Raw genomic sequence first — 17917 nt, forward strand, 5'->3', positions numbered from 1 at the left:
TTTCATTACACGAACCATGCCTTTCATAGTCATCTACAGTACTAAAGTTGGATGAGAAAGCTTTCAACTTACTTTCGATTCACTGCTTATCTATATTGGTTTCATACTTTATAATGAAAAAAATAGCAAATTAATATTATTTAATCTTCGAAGCTGCTCACAGAGCGACAGTATATTTTTTTATTTACAGAACTTGCAAATTTTCCGTGAGATTTCTCTTGGTCATGAATCTGATTTTCATTTTTAATAAAAAAAAAATCATTTCTAGTTGTCTTAAAGATTATTTTACTTCTATTGATAGGTAGTTATCCGAATGCATATTTTATTCGCTTGCATTTCTTATATAATAATTTCCTGTAGAAATATCTTTACATCGGGGACAGTAATTAGATTGGGTAGAAATTTGATAATTAATTAATGGGGAAAAACTGTCCACACACTATACATTAACAGGAGTTTGGTTCCGTAACGTAATAGGATTATAGATGGATGGATGGATGACAGTTCAATTACACGGATCTCCACCCTGATACTGGAGAAATAGTGTGTTGTGCGGTTCTGTGCCAAGATTAACTTGATCTCGCTCAGCTCCTTACCATTTTTTTTTTTTTTTTGGAATGGACTTTAAAATCAACGAAGCGCATGGTCTTTAAAAATCGACCATCGCTATCTTGGATTACAGGTATCGTCACTACGCTTGGATATTTTATAGTTCTTTATTTTTTTCTGGCACAGCGCAGTTTTTGCTGCTGCAGCTACCTTAGGTTCACTTGTTATCTTATGACGTACGAAGCCTTTGCGTAGATGTCAGGATAAACCATCCCCATGCGCACTTCTGTTCTGAAGCGTTGTGCGAAAAAAAAAAAAAAAAAAGTCCATTACTTACATGAGTCAAGATGTAAAACAACATTAAGTGAAATGTAGGAGGGAAGAAGAGCGAGAGATATCGATTTGGTTCTCGTAAATTATAAAAGAAAGTAAAATATTAAGAGACAGTGCATTGCTGTTACTATCTAAAATAGACAGAAATGGAAGTAAGTTGGTATCGCAAAGAGTGCAAAATCAGATTATAAGTTGGTTTCATTCAGTATTAAAAAATAAAAAAGTATTAAAAAAGAGTTTTATAAATAAGACCATTTAGATGTCACAATATTTAATCCTGTAAAAGAGTAAATTTCGTTTTTTTTAATAAAATAAAATAAGATTAATAAAATTCGAACGTCTATTCAAGCGTCCGAATTTTATTAATCTCATTCATTAATTAATACATTATTAATTCAGATAACAGATAATTCGTATCTGCTCCTCAATACAAATTTAAAATCACATTCTCCAGATGAAGGGCGGAAGATAGACAGGAAGCGAGAGAGAGAGAGAGAGAGGAAGAAAAAAATCATCTTCAAAAAGCATAGCAGTGATGACCGAAATAGTTTTCTAATTATATTCTTATCGCAATATAAATTTATAAATTTATTTTAATGATTTATGAATATTTATCTCGTCCAATTATTACTGTGGGTAAGACTTACATAAAGTCAGAACTTAAATTCCTTTATAAAACTAATTTTTTTAACCTACACAAAACATGTTTAGCGTATAGCATACCATATCGTATTCGAGCAATTCAGGATAATGGAGGAGGAATGACGCTTATATTTTTCGCTCTGATTGTAAGTATTCAGTGTGAAAATAAAGTATTAGTTATGAATATGCATTTTATTTAATATCATAATCGTGCGCTAAGTACTAACTATTGAAGCGCTTATAGAAAATCGATCCATATTGTAAGGAAGTGAGATTGTAAGATATTGTCAACAGATTCTTAAAATAATAGATAGAATTCGAAAAAGAATAAGAAAAACTAAAAAAAAAAAAAAAAAAAAACTAGTATGCATGTATCACAAAAAAATATGCATCACATACCAATCGTTCTGTGATAGTCTTTGGCGGCTGATCATAAAAATAGTTCTTATACTGAAGATGGAGACAAAGAGTCAGAATGGATCCAAGTGATAACATCATTTCCCTTAATGAAACTACATGTTGTTATTTTGTTTTTAAGTTTTAAGTTGCCTGTCAGGGCTTCGACAAAAAATTTCCGCAATACTCACTAAATGACTTTTTTTTTTAACAAAAATAATAATAATAATGAAACATCTTATTAATCTGACCAAAGAAAAAAGTTGGTAATCAATAATATACTTAGAACTTCAATTAAGGATTAGATAATCCGTGACCCTTCTAGAGGCCAAATATTGAATTCCCTCAATGGCCTAAGCAACTATGGCTATGAGACCAGTGTATTATGTCTGTAAATGGCAAGTGTAGTTGTGCTGGCCGGTTTTCTTCAAGATTCCATGAAGAAAAAGTATTTTACCTCATTGGAGAAAACACTTCCGAACTCCTATACTAACTCGAGAGCACCCATCAATTAATGACCATTAGAATGGATTCCGTCGCTGCCGATCAACAGGAGATATACTCACATATATCACCCATTTACGAACAAATGCCATGGAGAAGTTTTGTTAATCTCAAGTGGTACTTGATATCTCCAAAGCTTTTCATTGGGTCTGTCATCAAGACTAATTAAACAAACTCCGATCATTTGGTCTGTCCCAGGACTTCTGCAATCGGATGGCCAGCTTTCTGTCTGTATGCACACTATGTGTGATGGTGAATGTTTCCTTATCCTCTCACCATTCAACTAATGCCGAGGTTCCACAAGGATCTGTCCTGTTCTCTCACTAACCCTCTTTCTTCTATGTATTAATGATGATCTACTTCAATTGACCTCCAACCCAATTCTTAGTTTTGCAGAAGACAAATCATTGCGCCCCTCTCTTTCATTTGATAAACCTCACTCTACACAAATCTCCTCAACCTACAGAACATCGACCACCATTGCGCTAAATTCTGATCTCCAAGCCATTCTTCAGTGGGGTTCAGATAACCTTGTCAATTTGAATGAATCATCTAATTGCTGATAACACCTTATTTCTGACAAAAAAGAACCATTTTATCTCAGTATTACCTTTGATAACATTCAGATTTCCAGACAACATGAACTTTCTCTTCTTGGAATCACCTTTACATTAAGTCTCTCCTGGCATAAACACATCACAACCATTGTCCCCCCGTTTCTAAAAAAGTAGGATTTCTCGTTCAATCAAGACGTAACTTCACCTCTGAACAGTTGTTAACCTTATACACATCACAAATCCTCCAAGCTAGTGAATACTGCTCTCACATTAAGGAGTGGAGGACCCTAACAGCTCCCTCAAAACTTAACTCAATACAGAGGATGACAACTAGATTGATTAATAACCCATCTCTTACCAACTCACTTTTCCCACTTTCCCACAGGCGTCTGGTGTCTGCAGTATGTGTATAATTTCCGCACTCAGTACTGAGTCCATTGGAAGAGAGAGTATTGAAATCCTTCAGTATATGTACACCTAACCCATTACCCATGTACAGTACTAACGTACTATAGTTGATTAACTTACCTGTCGTTTATGGACTCATTTTATCTGAAAAGCTCTTAAACTTTCTTTGTGACCTACATGGAATACGAACCCACATCTTTCTAACCAAACGTCATTCGATACTAACCGAGTGATGGAGACTCTTAAGACTGGTTTGTTTTCACACTGGACGATAAAAAAATCTGTTTTAAATCTTTTACAATACACATTTTATATTTCTGGAGTAATATTTCTCTCTCTCTCTCTCTCAAGGATGATCCTTGCGAATCATTCCAAAAAAGTGTGAAAGACTACTACTCCGAGAACTTTCCCATCCCATTCTAAGCGATTACATTTACATATATGAATATGCCAAATGATTAGCAGCTTTTATAATGCATCCATTAAAATGCAGTGTTTACTAAAATCTAATAATGCTGTTGGTCAGTCCCACGTTCAAAGGGTTGGTAACTTATCACATTCAGTACCAAGAGATAATCCAAGAACACTTCTGTGTGATACATGAAACTTATAACCTCATTCCATTAAGTGAGGTGGAAGTGATCTCAACCGGAGATCAAAAATTGTAGATCTTCAGTTTCAAATGACTTTATCACAAACTCATGCTGTACTATAATTTGAACCCATTTTTGTGGATGAAGTGCAAAAATATTATTCTCTGACCAATACGATCGGCAAAAATATTATTCTCTGACCAATACGATCGGCAACAACAGTAATAACTTCTTCAGAATATCGGGATTAGATAAATAGGTTCACCCTATACATACACTAGCCCAAACATCTGTATTCTGATTTAGGAAAATCACTCGAGATAACTATATACTACTTTCAGGTTCTATAACAAACAGTTCTAAACGAATGAAATGTGATGTTGAACTGATTTTCAGAAAGAGATAGTTATGTGCAACTAGCGAATGCATCTGGGAAGAATGAAAATCATTACATTATGAACAACGTCATAAAATTGTTTTAAATGGTTACCATGCTAGATGTCTATTTTCATATGGAAGAATAAGCTTATTACCGAATTCATGTACTGGTATTCATTTAAAATTACTTCGAGACGACCACGTATGTATCCCGTAAATGCGTATGTCCCGTAAATGCGTATATATATATATATATATATATATATATATAGTTTGTGTACTCATTGAGGTAACTATGTAAAAACTCTCCCAATATAAATAAGACCCTAAAGGAACTTTCGGTGAAAATTACCATTTCATCGTCTGAAATTAAACGAGGATTTCAACTTAGTGTTGAAATTCTCGTTTCAACACTAAGTTGTCTCTAGTGTCTTGTCTGTAGTGCTGCACGAATGTGCTATTAAAGATTGTAAAGAGTCCATATAGTCAGAATTGCCCAGAATTACATTCTTTACACACATGGCGTGTAAAGGGAAGCAATGAACCTCAAATCTTCTGTTGTTGTAGAATGTACACAACTGGTGCACTTTCCTTATATAGGATATGCTGCCTTAGTCAGAGAACATACGTTAATAAAATATTATATATCTGAGCTGATGATGATTTCTTTTCCTTAATGGTAATCATTATGCTTGGCGTCCCTGACGCGTGTACATTAAGACTGGGAAACTCAGTCTCCAAACATCAATCCAACTGAGAATGGTTGGCCGAGTGGTTAACGTACACACCTCTCCAACTAAGAGGCCACGGGTTCGAATCCTTTTGTGGGCGTCGATGGTTGTGATTTTCTTTAGGAGTGAGATGAATTTCATCTTTCATGTGAGACCAGCTCTCAGTTCATTGGATATATATATATATATATATATATATATATATATGAGCTCATTTACCGTCATTTCTGATTAATTTCAATATACTTACTACATAAATAGCTCTATGTTTTCTAATCCAAATATAACACTACCTTTCAGACACTAAATAATCCATCAAGAAATGTGTATTTGATGTTTTCATTTTTTAGTTGGTTAGTTTTTGTGTGATTCTAATTCACGATATTAATACCGTGTGACGGTTAAGCGATTATTATTTTTATATTTGTATTTTATATTTTTTTACATAAACTGGAAACCCTGCTCTGGAGACCATACATAAAACTTTTTCAAGACATATCAATGCTTCAACAAGAGAAGCTGTGGTTCTCACACCTAACGATGAAATTCATCGGTCACTTAAGGATATTCACAAACATTCATGCCTATGACGGGATTCGAACATTCGGCCTACTGGACGGTGAACGAAGTGCAGTTTAGAAACAACTTATAATCCTTTCATATCTGTATTTTATCAAAGAGTTGAAAGTGTTCCGACTTAAGTTCTAAGTTCTTTCAAAATGATATCATCAAATGTTTTTTTTTTGTTTATTTATTTTCGTCTCCCTCAATGAAATTAGTATAAGTTTATGCGAATAAATTATAATATAAATATATTTAATTTAATTTTGGTACTTTTATTAATCTTATTTCAATTGTCTTTGTCATTGTGAATTCAGTTTTCTGCACTTATAGAGAAACAGATTAAGGGTTCTAATTAATTCCGTATTAATTTGACGAAAAACTTTCCTAATCTATAGTTAATGGTCCATTATTGCACATTAAGCGAACGAAAAAGAAAACCTTTCTGCTTTCATTATGATCAACTGGTTGAATCCATTACTGATGGGGTCTAGAGTTTATATGGGGAAGTGTCGTGAAGAGAATTCTTGCCTCTGGTTCCCGATTTTCCATTGTCAATATTTGCAGCACTTTCCATTAGATTTTTGTACGTCTTTACTAAATGCAGCTCTTATATGATATTTTCCAAGACGTTCTGTTTGCATTTTTGGATGTACTTAATTTTCTGTCTAAGTGCTGTAATATCAGAGGGAAATAAACGAGATGAACACACATTATTTTTATGAAAATACTTTCTTCGTATTCATATTTTCATGTCATATTTTTAGAGTCTTAAACCAGTATCCAAAAGAATAGAATCTATATTTCTACTAGAAATATAGAGGATTAATTTGGTCGATTTTCTCACATATCCCTCAAACCTATTAACTGTCATCTTAGCTCACTGATGTTAGTAGCTGCTCTTTCGTTCTCTCTCTCTCTCTCTCTCTCTCTCTCTCTCTCTCTCTCTCTCACACACACACACACACACACACACACACACACACAACATGCCATTATAAAGATCGGAATGAATGTATTGCAGTCGTATTTTCCTTTCTCTGGCAGTGTCATTCAAATTTATGCTGACCTCGGAATTCTTGCTTGGTCTTTTTCTTTCCAGTGCTTTGGACGGAATAATTCCAGACTCTATGTCTCCCTCTATAAATACACGGGCGAGTTCAATAATTTGCTGGTAGTAAACACGTGCAATAGTATTTCTAACAAAATATTTAATGAATAGAACATGCATTTCTTATTATGTAGTGATATGTTTTTCGTTAATTTTTAGAAGAATTATGTTGAGCATCGGATTGGGAAATTCTGTTCATGAGAGACGAATTTACAATGACATTTACTAGTGAATTACTTCACTAAAGCGGAAAAAATATTTTTCCACAGTGTTTTGATTGCTTATTTTTTGCTACTACACTAACTCTGAATGTATTGAACAAACATGTGAAAAAGCATGTTCTCTTAAATAATATGGTGGATTCTAGTGCGAATTCGTACAAATGATCGTACATGTTTCTACTTAACACTGACTAAAATGTACTAGTAATTAAAACCACAACACTAGTTCTTTTTTGGCTTGGTTCTTAGAAAATGTAGAAATTCCAAACTTATGAATAAAAGTAGTTTTTTTTTTTTTAATTTATTTTCTAAGCGAAACTTCTTCAAGTAAAATATTAACAGAAAAACACTATCATATACCATGTAATCTTCAATAAAACTATAATTCATTAATTAATTCTTAATCTTAGAATAAGAATTATTATGGTATTTTTCAACTCTACTAGATGTTCATGTTCAACTGTTTGGACGAAAACTCTACCAGCTGTCTCAGACTATAATCACACATGCAAGGTACGACAATCAATATTAATCTTTCTCTGTCATTTTGAAAATAATACTTTTTATCCCCTTAGGATACATAAATGTAATCAATGTAATCTAGGAAATATCCGAAAAGTTTTCAATTCACTTTCGGAGAACAGTCAAGTTATCTATCTGTATGAATATATTAACCATCAAACCAAAATCTTGAATATATCTTTTAATAAAGGAATATATTAGTCTACTGTTAATAAAGCCCTGTTGAAGCTAGAAGCAAACACATACAAGAAAAACTCAAACACATATAAAAACTTTTCATCACTTTTAACAGAGTAGTGAATTAAATTATTTACCATTAGTACTTCAGACACTGAGCTAATGCTGAGGATGAACATAGTAACACTAACATACACAGGAGGTCCTAAAAAAAAGAGAGAAAATAATTTAATCAGCAATCGTGGCACAAATTTGGAATAATACCGTAATTGTAAATAATATTTTAATTATAACAGATAATTAAAATGGTAACGCAATATATTTTTTAATTATTTTTAATGTTTTTTTGATTCTATGAACTAATTGGAACATGTAAAATTTCTACATTATCACAATATTTCATTTTGTACGTTGAAAAATGAGTAATGTCAACTGAAATTATTATTTTTACATAGCTAACAAAATAAAAAATAAATAAAATCATGGTACACGAAAAACCTTTGATTTCTTTTTACCGACAAAGCCATTTTTGCTTATTGTGTGGTTCTGTCATGCATTGTCAAACATAAAAATGAAGAAATGGTGAGATAATTCTATTAATATATATAGAGTCACTGAAATTGTCTTAATATTACTCAGAAAACTTACATTGGGAACTGCTTACATTATGGATTTAGGTAAGAAGAAAACTTTTTTTTTTTCCATTGAATTCATCTCATAATTACATTTTCGTGAATAATTTCAACGTATCTATAAATTGGAATTTGATGGATTACAGTTACAACTGAAGCAACTAAGACTATAAAACCATATTTATAATAATAAATCCGCAAACACCTTTTATTCCGAATAAGGAGTAAGCAAGACGTTTTAACTCCATCTAATTTTTGGAAATTGAAGGAAGAATTTCAATCTTCACCGGTAGCCAATCGGAGAAAGTTGACCCAAGAGTATTACTAGTTATAAACGCCATCCGGTAAGGAGAGGTAGCGAGTACGGCCATCTGCCTAGAATACCGTGAATTCGACGGTCGATTTTCTTGAATTTATCGGACGATAAACCCAAATTTAAAGGAGGAAAAAACGTTCGTCTTTGCCAACGACTTGGGAACGACTAGATTCAAACTGAGAACGGCTTTCTTCAGGAATACTACGATATGCAACCTCCATTTCTACACAGCTACTCTGGCCGCTACATATTTATTATGCGTAAAATTCCGAGTATTCTCCAGCAATTTTCCTGTTTAACCGAACAAAATTTAATCACTTTTCCTGAAGGATTGCTTGTCTTGAGAATGTTGAAATTACATTCACATCATACACGCTGGATTAATAACTCTATATAAATCTGTAACTGCTATAACTTTAAAGATAAGATTTTAAAACGATTTAAACATGTGTGTATATAAATATTTATAGCGACCAATGTTTTCAGTGTCACGCTCGCTGGATTCCAAAATCAACATATTACTAATTGCACTGGTACCTTCGAAGCAAGAGCATCCTGCTTTTGAAGATAACAAACTACTGCCTTTAAGAAAATTTACACTTTATTATTATTATTATTATTATTATTATTATTATTATTATTATTATTATTATTATTATTATTATTAATAATTAGTATCGTCTCTAAAGACCCAATACCACTAACCAATGATGAAGATAAAGTAATTTGTTCCCTTATATATTGCAAAATAAAATTTCTAGCTTATTGGCATTAAATAAATTTTGTTTTTTTGGCCTAATATCGCAAGTATAATTATGCTAATTATACACCAGGAAATTTGTCCTGCGGTTATTTGAAAACATAGTCACAGCGCATACATGATCACAAAACCTAGTTTTGTTTTGTATTCTAGAGCCATTGATCCGATCTCTACCAGAATTTGTGCATATACGAGAATTATCGATTTACCTAAATGGTAGGTGAAATATTTGCATCTTTCAAAGATGGAAATTTAATGTCTCATCTCTGTAACTGACTCTTAAGTTTAATGTATATGATGTAATATAGCGAGAGATGTCTACTATGAGGATACATGCATATATTTTAAACATGTTATTTACTTGGCCTATCCCAAAACGAAGAGACTATTAATAATGAAAAATTTATCCTATTGTCCATTATTACATGATCTTCGCAAACTTGATCTGACGATATTATCACATGTTTGTCATCCGAAATCGCTTTAAGAGGTTGTTATATTGAGATATATAATCTAGAAATATTGGAAACAATAATTCTTTCGGGTTGGTATAAAAGAATTGAAGCTCTTTTTACATCACAGTTATAGAATTGTTTGAAGATTGTTTACTAGTATTGAACATCGTTATAGCCCATCATTATGACCCAATAATTAGGATAAGTAACGCTTTCTGAAGCAACGATTATGCCCCGATCATCAAGAATCTGAATGACTCAAAAGACTGCCAATAGGATTCAGAATACGACTGAAAATGTTACGTTTCATACAATTAGGCATCAATAATGCCTTCATGTGAGGATTTTGCGATGATTGCAATTTAATAATGAAGGAAAAGTTTAGGATTAATGGTTTTCTAGTGAATAATCCCGATATAATTATAAATGAGCAGCTCGGTCTGTAGGTTACAAGGAGATTATTCCATCAACAAGATGATATTTCTAATAGTCTCTTGCTCTTTAATGCACCTAATGTATAATAGCTTCATCATAAACACGAAATAAACACGAAAAATAGCTTCATGGGAATGATCATTCCCATCAAGAGACCTTCTTCAATTTTTGTTTTCCATTACCTCTAGTAAAATTAATGGAATTATATATGGAATTTAAGGAAATAGTTCATGTGTTGAATAAACGCTATTTATAATTTTTGAGTGCTCAAATGTTATTAAGATACTTTTAGAATTTTCGAAAATCGTAATTTTAATCATCTAATTTATGACATCTGTCAATGTCTCAAAATTTAGAAAAAATAATTAAAGTTTTATGGTATAATTCTGATCTTGCAGATATCAAAATGGGATCAAAATAAAAGTTACTCCCCCCCCCCTCTGAATTGTATTCCCTCGCTAAACTGTTTTTGAGAATTATCTGTTTTAATGTCCTACGGAAAGGCCTGTGTAGCTCAGTGGAAGTGGCACTTGCGTCTTCTGCGCTTGGTTGCTCGAAATTAGACTTAAGTTCAAGTCCAGTCGTCGACTAGTCGACTGGATGAACTTTTCTAAGCCTATTTTCGGCCGATTTCCGAGTTAGTCGATCTCTGATACGGGCAAGCGGGGTTTTCCTCCGGTAAACTCGGGTTTATCGTCCCGTAAACTCAAGAAAATCGACATTATTTCAAACAGTAACATATCCTTAGGGTTAGGTACCAAGAGATGGTAGCACTTGTTTGCCAGCCTCTTCATTGGTGGCTGCCTATAATTAGTGATTGACATGGGCAAGCTATCTCTGATTGGCTACCGGTGGAGATTGAACACCCAACTCAGTCTCCAAACGCTAGATAGGGTATAAAGACCTCGCCTACACCTTATAACTTCTGGGAGTATCAAAATTTCGATGAACTGATTTAAGTCATATATAATTAGGATAATTTTAATAGGTAGATTAGTTTTAAGAATAGAACGATGCGATTAATTTCAATTATATTATTAATTTTACCTTCGAACAAACAATCTAAGGAAAGATGACGAATATAATGGCCTCAGGGTTTCATCAACAATAAAGATGAGGAATATAATGTTCCTGCTTTCTCTTTGTTGAGAAAAGAGAAAAGTTTTCTCCTTTCTGAAGGTTTGAAATGATTCTAAATGTCACAGAAATCAAAGTATGTAACTCAACTAAAACTCAAACTAAATATTTTCACTGCTTTGAGTTTCAAAATTCTTTAGCTGATTTTTTATTTATTTGTATATTTCAAAATTGACGAATTATCAGCACTAATTCAGCGTACAGGAGAAAACATCGGAATTTTAAGTAAATGGTTGTCTATTGAATGACAAGTATACTCTTGCTGAACAGCCTACAACTGCTATAAACAAATATGAAGGAAGAGGGATGAAAATAAATACAGAATTTATGAAATTAAAGACAATGTTAATACCTTTGATTAGAAAGAAAAAAAAGATTAAGGAATTTACTCTTTTTTTTGTTTTGGTTAAGAAATTTCGACAGTTTCTTGTATATATAATGCAGTAGAGATTAAGTTTCTTTTAGGTGGTGTCTCACTAATGGCGAAGTGCTGTGATATTGACAAAGGCTGTGGATAAATTACTGGGGATTAAGTGTACAAGGCAATGCGCTGTGACAACAGAAATCTCTTAGCTTCACTCCGTCCAGGGAACCTCATGAAGTTGCATGAGATCTATGAATAATGCAGGCGAAGCCATTTTTGGCTCTGATCCTGCTAATGGAACTGTCTAGCTATCCCTTTAGGTAGTTCGTTCCGCGTTTGTCACCTCGCTGCAAGTCCGTCAGCTATAAACAATAGCATCTGACAGACATTTAGCCCCGGTCTTAGGAAAGGCGAGTGCGTCAAGAAACCCGAGGAGTCCTATCGTGTAATTATAATCGTAAATTTGCTTTTACCACCTTACATAATAAGAAGAAAATACTTTATAATTAACTCCGAAATGACCCACAATTTATTTTTTGTTCTTTTCAGATGCATTGTCGAATGTTTATTTTGTTGAGAAAAGTTTTCTCCTTTCTGAAGGTTTTGAAATGATTCCAAATGTCACAGAAACCAAAGTATGTAACTCAACTAATATACCATGTTTCTTATTAATTTAATGATTCTATAAGAATAAGGAAGAATTGTTTTCCTTGAAATACTCATGATATATTCGAATCAATAAATATTTTTTTTCTTCAATGCTAAATAATAGAAGAAGAAACGTGTATGAGCGTGGATGGGTGGAGTGGGGTGTGTGTGTGTGGGGGGGGGGGGTGTATTGCAATGTGCATAAACCTAAAATATTTTAAATACAACTTAGCAAGCCCAGCGAATAATGTACTGCACCACTGCGTAAAATTTTAAGAAAAAAATATATTTAAAGTAGCCACATTTGCTTCAAGTTTAAGTGAAACTGGTTTTTACCTCGTAAAATGATTTAGCTATACCAAATGTCAGTTTTGTTATTTATATTACTGTTTTAAATAAATTAGCATAATGATAATATTTAAATTATTAATCATAAATTCATGCTAGGAATGTTTCTGCTTTAAATTAATTTAAGTGGAAATTTTAAAAACATCAGTAACGGACATTGCATTTTATTTAATACATTAGGTATTATGTTTTTGTTTACTTATTTTGGATTATGGAATTATATTCTCATGTCATATTTTACAAATGAAGGTGAATTAGTCGATCTCATAAGGAGATTTTTTTTTTCTCCCGAAAATTCGCCTTTTTCATTCGACATACAGACAAATCAACCACAGAATACGCACAATTAACAGAATTACTACAAATGTCCAGTAGATAGCGTGTGGTGTGGATTGTGTAGAAGATAGGCTTGCTATCGGACTCCATAGCAATGTCACCTAATACTTATATCAGTGTATGGTTGGGTGTGGGTGTGTCTTTAATCAAGGGTTCATAGTTTTCTTTGAGGTCATTATTATGTGGATAAAAGATAACAGAACAGATCCTTGATATCCGGAGCAAATAATCATAATCAAAAATGAATACAATATCTGATCTGTTATACTTGAATACGTCAAACCCATTTTATTTTCTTTATTATATTTTTATTTTTTATTGCTGTAGTTTTTAGATTTTTATTTCATTTATCATTGCTGTAGTTTTTAGATTTTTATTTCATTTATCATTGCTGTAGTTTTTAGATTTTTATTTCATTTATCATTGCTGTAGTTTTTAGAATTTTATTTCATTTATCATTGCTGTAGTTTTTAGATTTTTATTTCATTTATCATTGCTGCCTCAATTATGTATCTAGAAAAAAACGTTTTTTAGAATTTTTCTTTCAAAATAAATTTGGAACTTGTTTTTGGTATAAAGTTCATTTTGGTAAATATACACGCAACATATAAGTACCTTCTTAATTATTATTATATTGGAAAAGCGCTTACTTTCATAATACTCATCCCTAGAATTCCATCGATGACGATATCGGAAAAGTAATGTCATCTTTGATTAACATATTAGATGCACGAGAGATTTTTTTAATTGTTGCAGGTAAATTTTGGGATTCACTGAATCTGCAGTGGCGCAAAATATGCGGCAGTTGATAAAATATGGAATTCTAAAAATGCGGTGTCTAAAAGGAGTCGTTTAGGACAGTGCTTCCCAAACTTCTAGATGTCAGGGCCCCCCCTTTGGAAAAATTCAAATATTTCACGCTCCCCCTCGAAAAAATCGTAATATAGACATATTATTATAATATTTATTGTATTTATATTCAATACAAAACATACACAGTGAATATTTCAAAAATCAAATGTAAATATTACATTTTTAGCATCTTAGATACACATTTGACATGGCACATTATCTCATATTTTTATATAGATAGATATATTGTTATTGTACATTTGCAGTACAAGCATATGAAACGTAAAACGATCAGAAATAAAGAAAGAATTAAAAACATAAAAGAAGTTTACTAAATTAATATGATAGATGTGTTTCAATACTGCTACACAAAAAGTCAATATCAGGTGAAATATTTGAAACAGCAATTCTTAGATTTCTGCTTTGAAATGAAACTTATATGAATAAGCGTATATTTACTAATATTCATTAAGCGCCAAAATACGCAGGAGGCAAAATTTGTGAACCCGCACCAATGTGTGTTTTTTTTTTTCAATAAAATATAAAAAATAACAGAAAAGAAATAATAAATAATAAAAATTAAATGCGTTTCTTTTAAGATAAAAAAATCAATTTAGTCTGAAAACATTTTCAATTTGTTTTCATTATCATTTCTACGGCCCCAAAGGGGGCCGCGGCCCACAGTTTGGGAAGCGCTGGATTAGGACACGAGGAAACTTTGCTTGGGCTTTTACAATAAAGATGAATTTTATCATTATGAAACATTTTTACCCGAAAACTGGAGTGTCTCATAATGCTCAAACAGTAAAATACAATATCCACATTGTCATAGTTGCTTTAGCCACAGTTCCACGCAATACCAGTAATATAATACTAGTAATGGTAAATCCTATACAATAGGTGCGTTATAGATGCTGTTTTCATTTTAGAAATTCATCTATATTGTAGACTACTGCTTACATTTTTGCTAAAGGAAAGTTATTCTAAAGTACCGTATATGTCGGCGTATAGGTCGACCGGCGTATTAGAGGAGGCCTAAATTTCAGGCTATTATTATGCTTCAGGCTTATGTCGACATAAGCCACAGTTCCACACAATACCAGTAATATAATACTAGTAATAGTAAATCGTAGGCTATTATTAATTAAATTATTTTATATAAATTAAGTTAAATATAAATGAAATTAATTAATTATTATTAAATTAAATTGTATAAGACGACGTCCCAGTTTCTTCTTTCTTGTATTAATGCAACGTTAGGTATTGTTGTTATATCCGTTATTTTTATATCTATGCATATCTTATTTTTTTGCATGGCATAGATTTAGTATTTACGCGAATTACCCTAATTAAAAGTGAATAGCCCCAATTTTAATTCATTATTAATTTTGCATTTTTTAAAAAATTTTGGGATTATTAAAATTCTTATCATTATAATCGAGCCTGTGTAGCTCAGTGGATGTGATAAAGCATTTGTGGAATTCTGGGAAGTATACGAGATAAATATAATTTCAATTTCTTTGTTTATTTGTATTTCTCTTTTAAATACATTTAATTGAGTAGTTTACAATTATTTTTAATAATTGTATTATTTTAGATAATTAATTTTTTTTTACTATAGTTATCAGAGCCTGTGTAGCTCAGTAGAAGTGGTAGTTCAGTGCTTGTAATCTGACCAGAGTAGACGTGTTAGTGGAGCTCCACGTTTTGAGTGTTTAGTGCTTTCTATAGTAAGTGGGTGCGGCGTAAGCCGATTATATATGCTAACGTCTCGCGATCGCTAATCGTTCCCTTCCCGGAAATATCCCTAATGTCGTGGGTACATCCAATAATTCTACGGTATATGGGATGGCCACTGCTAATGAGAAGTCCGGCCAAATAAACGGTCAGAAGAAAACTTCATTGACAAAACCTACAAGTCCTATCATGGAAACCAACGTGGATATCGTGTCATCTATAAACCTACCTGAAGAGCTAGATTGGACTAAAGCCTGCATACTACAGTGCGACCCAACTGGCGTCCCATACACCGAGGAAGACATAATTGAAAGCCTCAAAACCAAGGTAAGAGGCTCCGATGTTTGGCACCTCGGTGTCCTCAAATTTAATTATATTTTTGTTATTAGTTTTAAGTCCCTTACTGTAAAAGAGTCATTTGTAAATCTTAAAGAACTAGATGTCTGTAAACTAAAATGTAAAATTATACCCATTGCCAAAAATCGTAAAATTGATATTATCATACACTGGTTACCCCCCCCCCCCCAAATCCGAAACAGACTTGCGTCAATGCACTTTGAGAAATTCGGAAAAATCTAGTGCATTGAACACATAACCAGTAACACCAGGGACAAAGAGTGGGCACATGTCCTTTCTAATAAAAGAAAGGTAACCATTACACTGAATGAAAGGACCAAAACAGAAGAAATACCTTATGTTATTAAGGTACAAAAAATGTCGGGATTAGTCATCATCCCAGGACATCCCCCTGCATGCTTTCGATGCAGAAAGATTGGCCATTTAAGAAAAGACTGCACTGCACCGAAATGTGAGCAGTGTAATCGAATTGGCCATAACATGAAAGAATGTCCTGGGCAGACATACGCTTCCATGTTAGCAAAACGAACGGCCGTGGACCAGCCAAACATACAAAATGTGCTGGAAAAAGCAGACGATGTTCAAGAAAATAGCGCCTGCTTAGAAGTAAACGAGGAAAATACCTCCCAAAATAGCAAAAAAGTACCACCAAAATCAAGCAAGCTGCAAGAAGAGGGAACACCCTGTGCAACCTCTGAAGAAGATAGAGAGGACATCAGAGAAGATAAGGAAAATGCCGAAAAGGATGAAGATAAAATGCAAGAAGAGGAACCACCTTGCATATCTTCTCAGAAACAAAACTGTAGAGAGGACATTGCAGAAAAAAAAGAACATGTCAAGAAGAATGATGAAAAGCAGCCTACAGTCCAGAAAATCTGGGGGAAAACAAAAAAAGCCCAAATGCATTCACCCCAGTGAGAAGGAACAAAATGAAATTTACGCCTAGCGTAAAAGGAAAAAGAAATAAAGATAAAGTAAAACCTCAGAGAGGAAAGATCTGCTAATGTCAAAAAAAAAAAAATGAAGAAACCAATCAATACAGTGAACATTAATTGCAATGGGTTAAACAGCAAGCACTCACAGAAATTATTAAGAAACACGATACATCGGAACCATGCAGACATTGTAATGCTACAAGACACAAGACTACATACAGACTCAGAAACAGAAAGAAAATTTCACAGAAGCCTGCAGTTTCGTTACTACATCGTTGGCGAGCCAGCACAAGGTAATGGGCTTGCAGGTTTATCAACACTCATCAGAAAAAGAAGCAACATACAAATAATATCACACAGCACCATAATAGAACACAAAGCGCTCGAGGTTGAAATAGCCTAGGGAGACCAAATAGTATCGTTAATCAACATATACGGCCCAACTGAACACAACTACAAAAACCATTTCTGGGATACACTTGAAAATAAAATGATAAACATAAAAAATATCATAGCCGCCGGGGATATGAACTTCATAGAAAATGACAAATTAGACAGGGAAATTAAAAACATTTCAAAAAAAAAAATAAATAACTTCACACACATAATCCTGCGAAGTTTTATAAAGGACACATTTCGCATACTATATCCTACACAGAGGGAATATACAGCCCCACCAATGCCTCGCGGCTAGACAGAATATACATAAGCCAGCATCTAACGTCCACTGTAAAGGAAGTTTCACGTACCACTAACTTTTAGTGACCACCATTTGGTCAAGGCCAAACTGTCCCGTGAGACCTTAGACAGCAACACATACACGAACAGAAATTACCTGCTATGGAAACTAAATAACAGCATTATTAACACAGAACGATTTACATCGGAAATTAAACAAATACTAGATGATATAAAAAAAATA

The 17917-nt window shown here is 33.0% G+C and overlaps 1 protein-coding gene across 2 annotated transcripts in view; it reads right to left on the reverse strand.

The window, feature by feature from the left end:
• LOC150104171 (gamma-aminobutyric acid receptor subunit beta-like) overlaps window positions 1–17917 on the reverse strand; it is a 527915-nt gene that overhangs the window by 404274 nt on the left and 105724 nt on the right. For both annotated transcript variants that reach the window (XM_090396794.1, XM_090396795.1), the window contains exon 3: window positions 7821–7888. In XM_090396794.1, coding sequence (XP_090252920.1) covers window positions 7821–7888 — 68 coding nt within the window. The remainder of the gene's footprint in view (window positions 1–7820; window positions 7889–17917) is intronic.

This window comes from Typopeltis vanoorti, chromosome 8, assembly GCF_054136105.1.
Source record: "Typopeltis vanoorti isolate ZY-2024b chromosome 8, IOZ_Tvanoo_1.0, whole genome shotgun sequence".
NCBI lineage: Eukaryota > Metazoa > Arthropoda > Arachnida > Uropygi > Thelyphonidae > Typopeltis > Typopeltis vanoorti.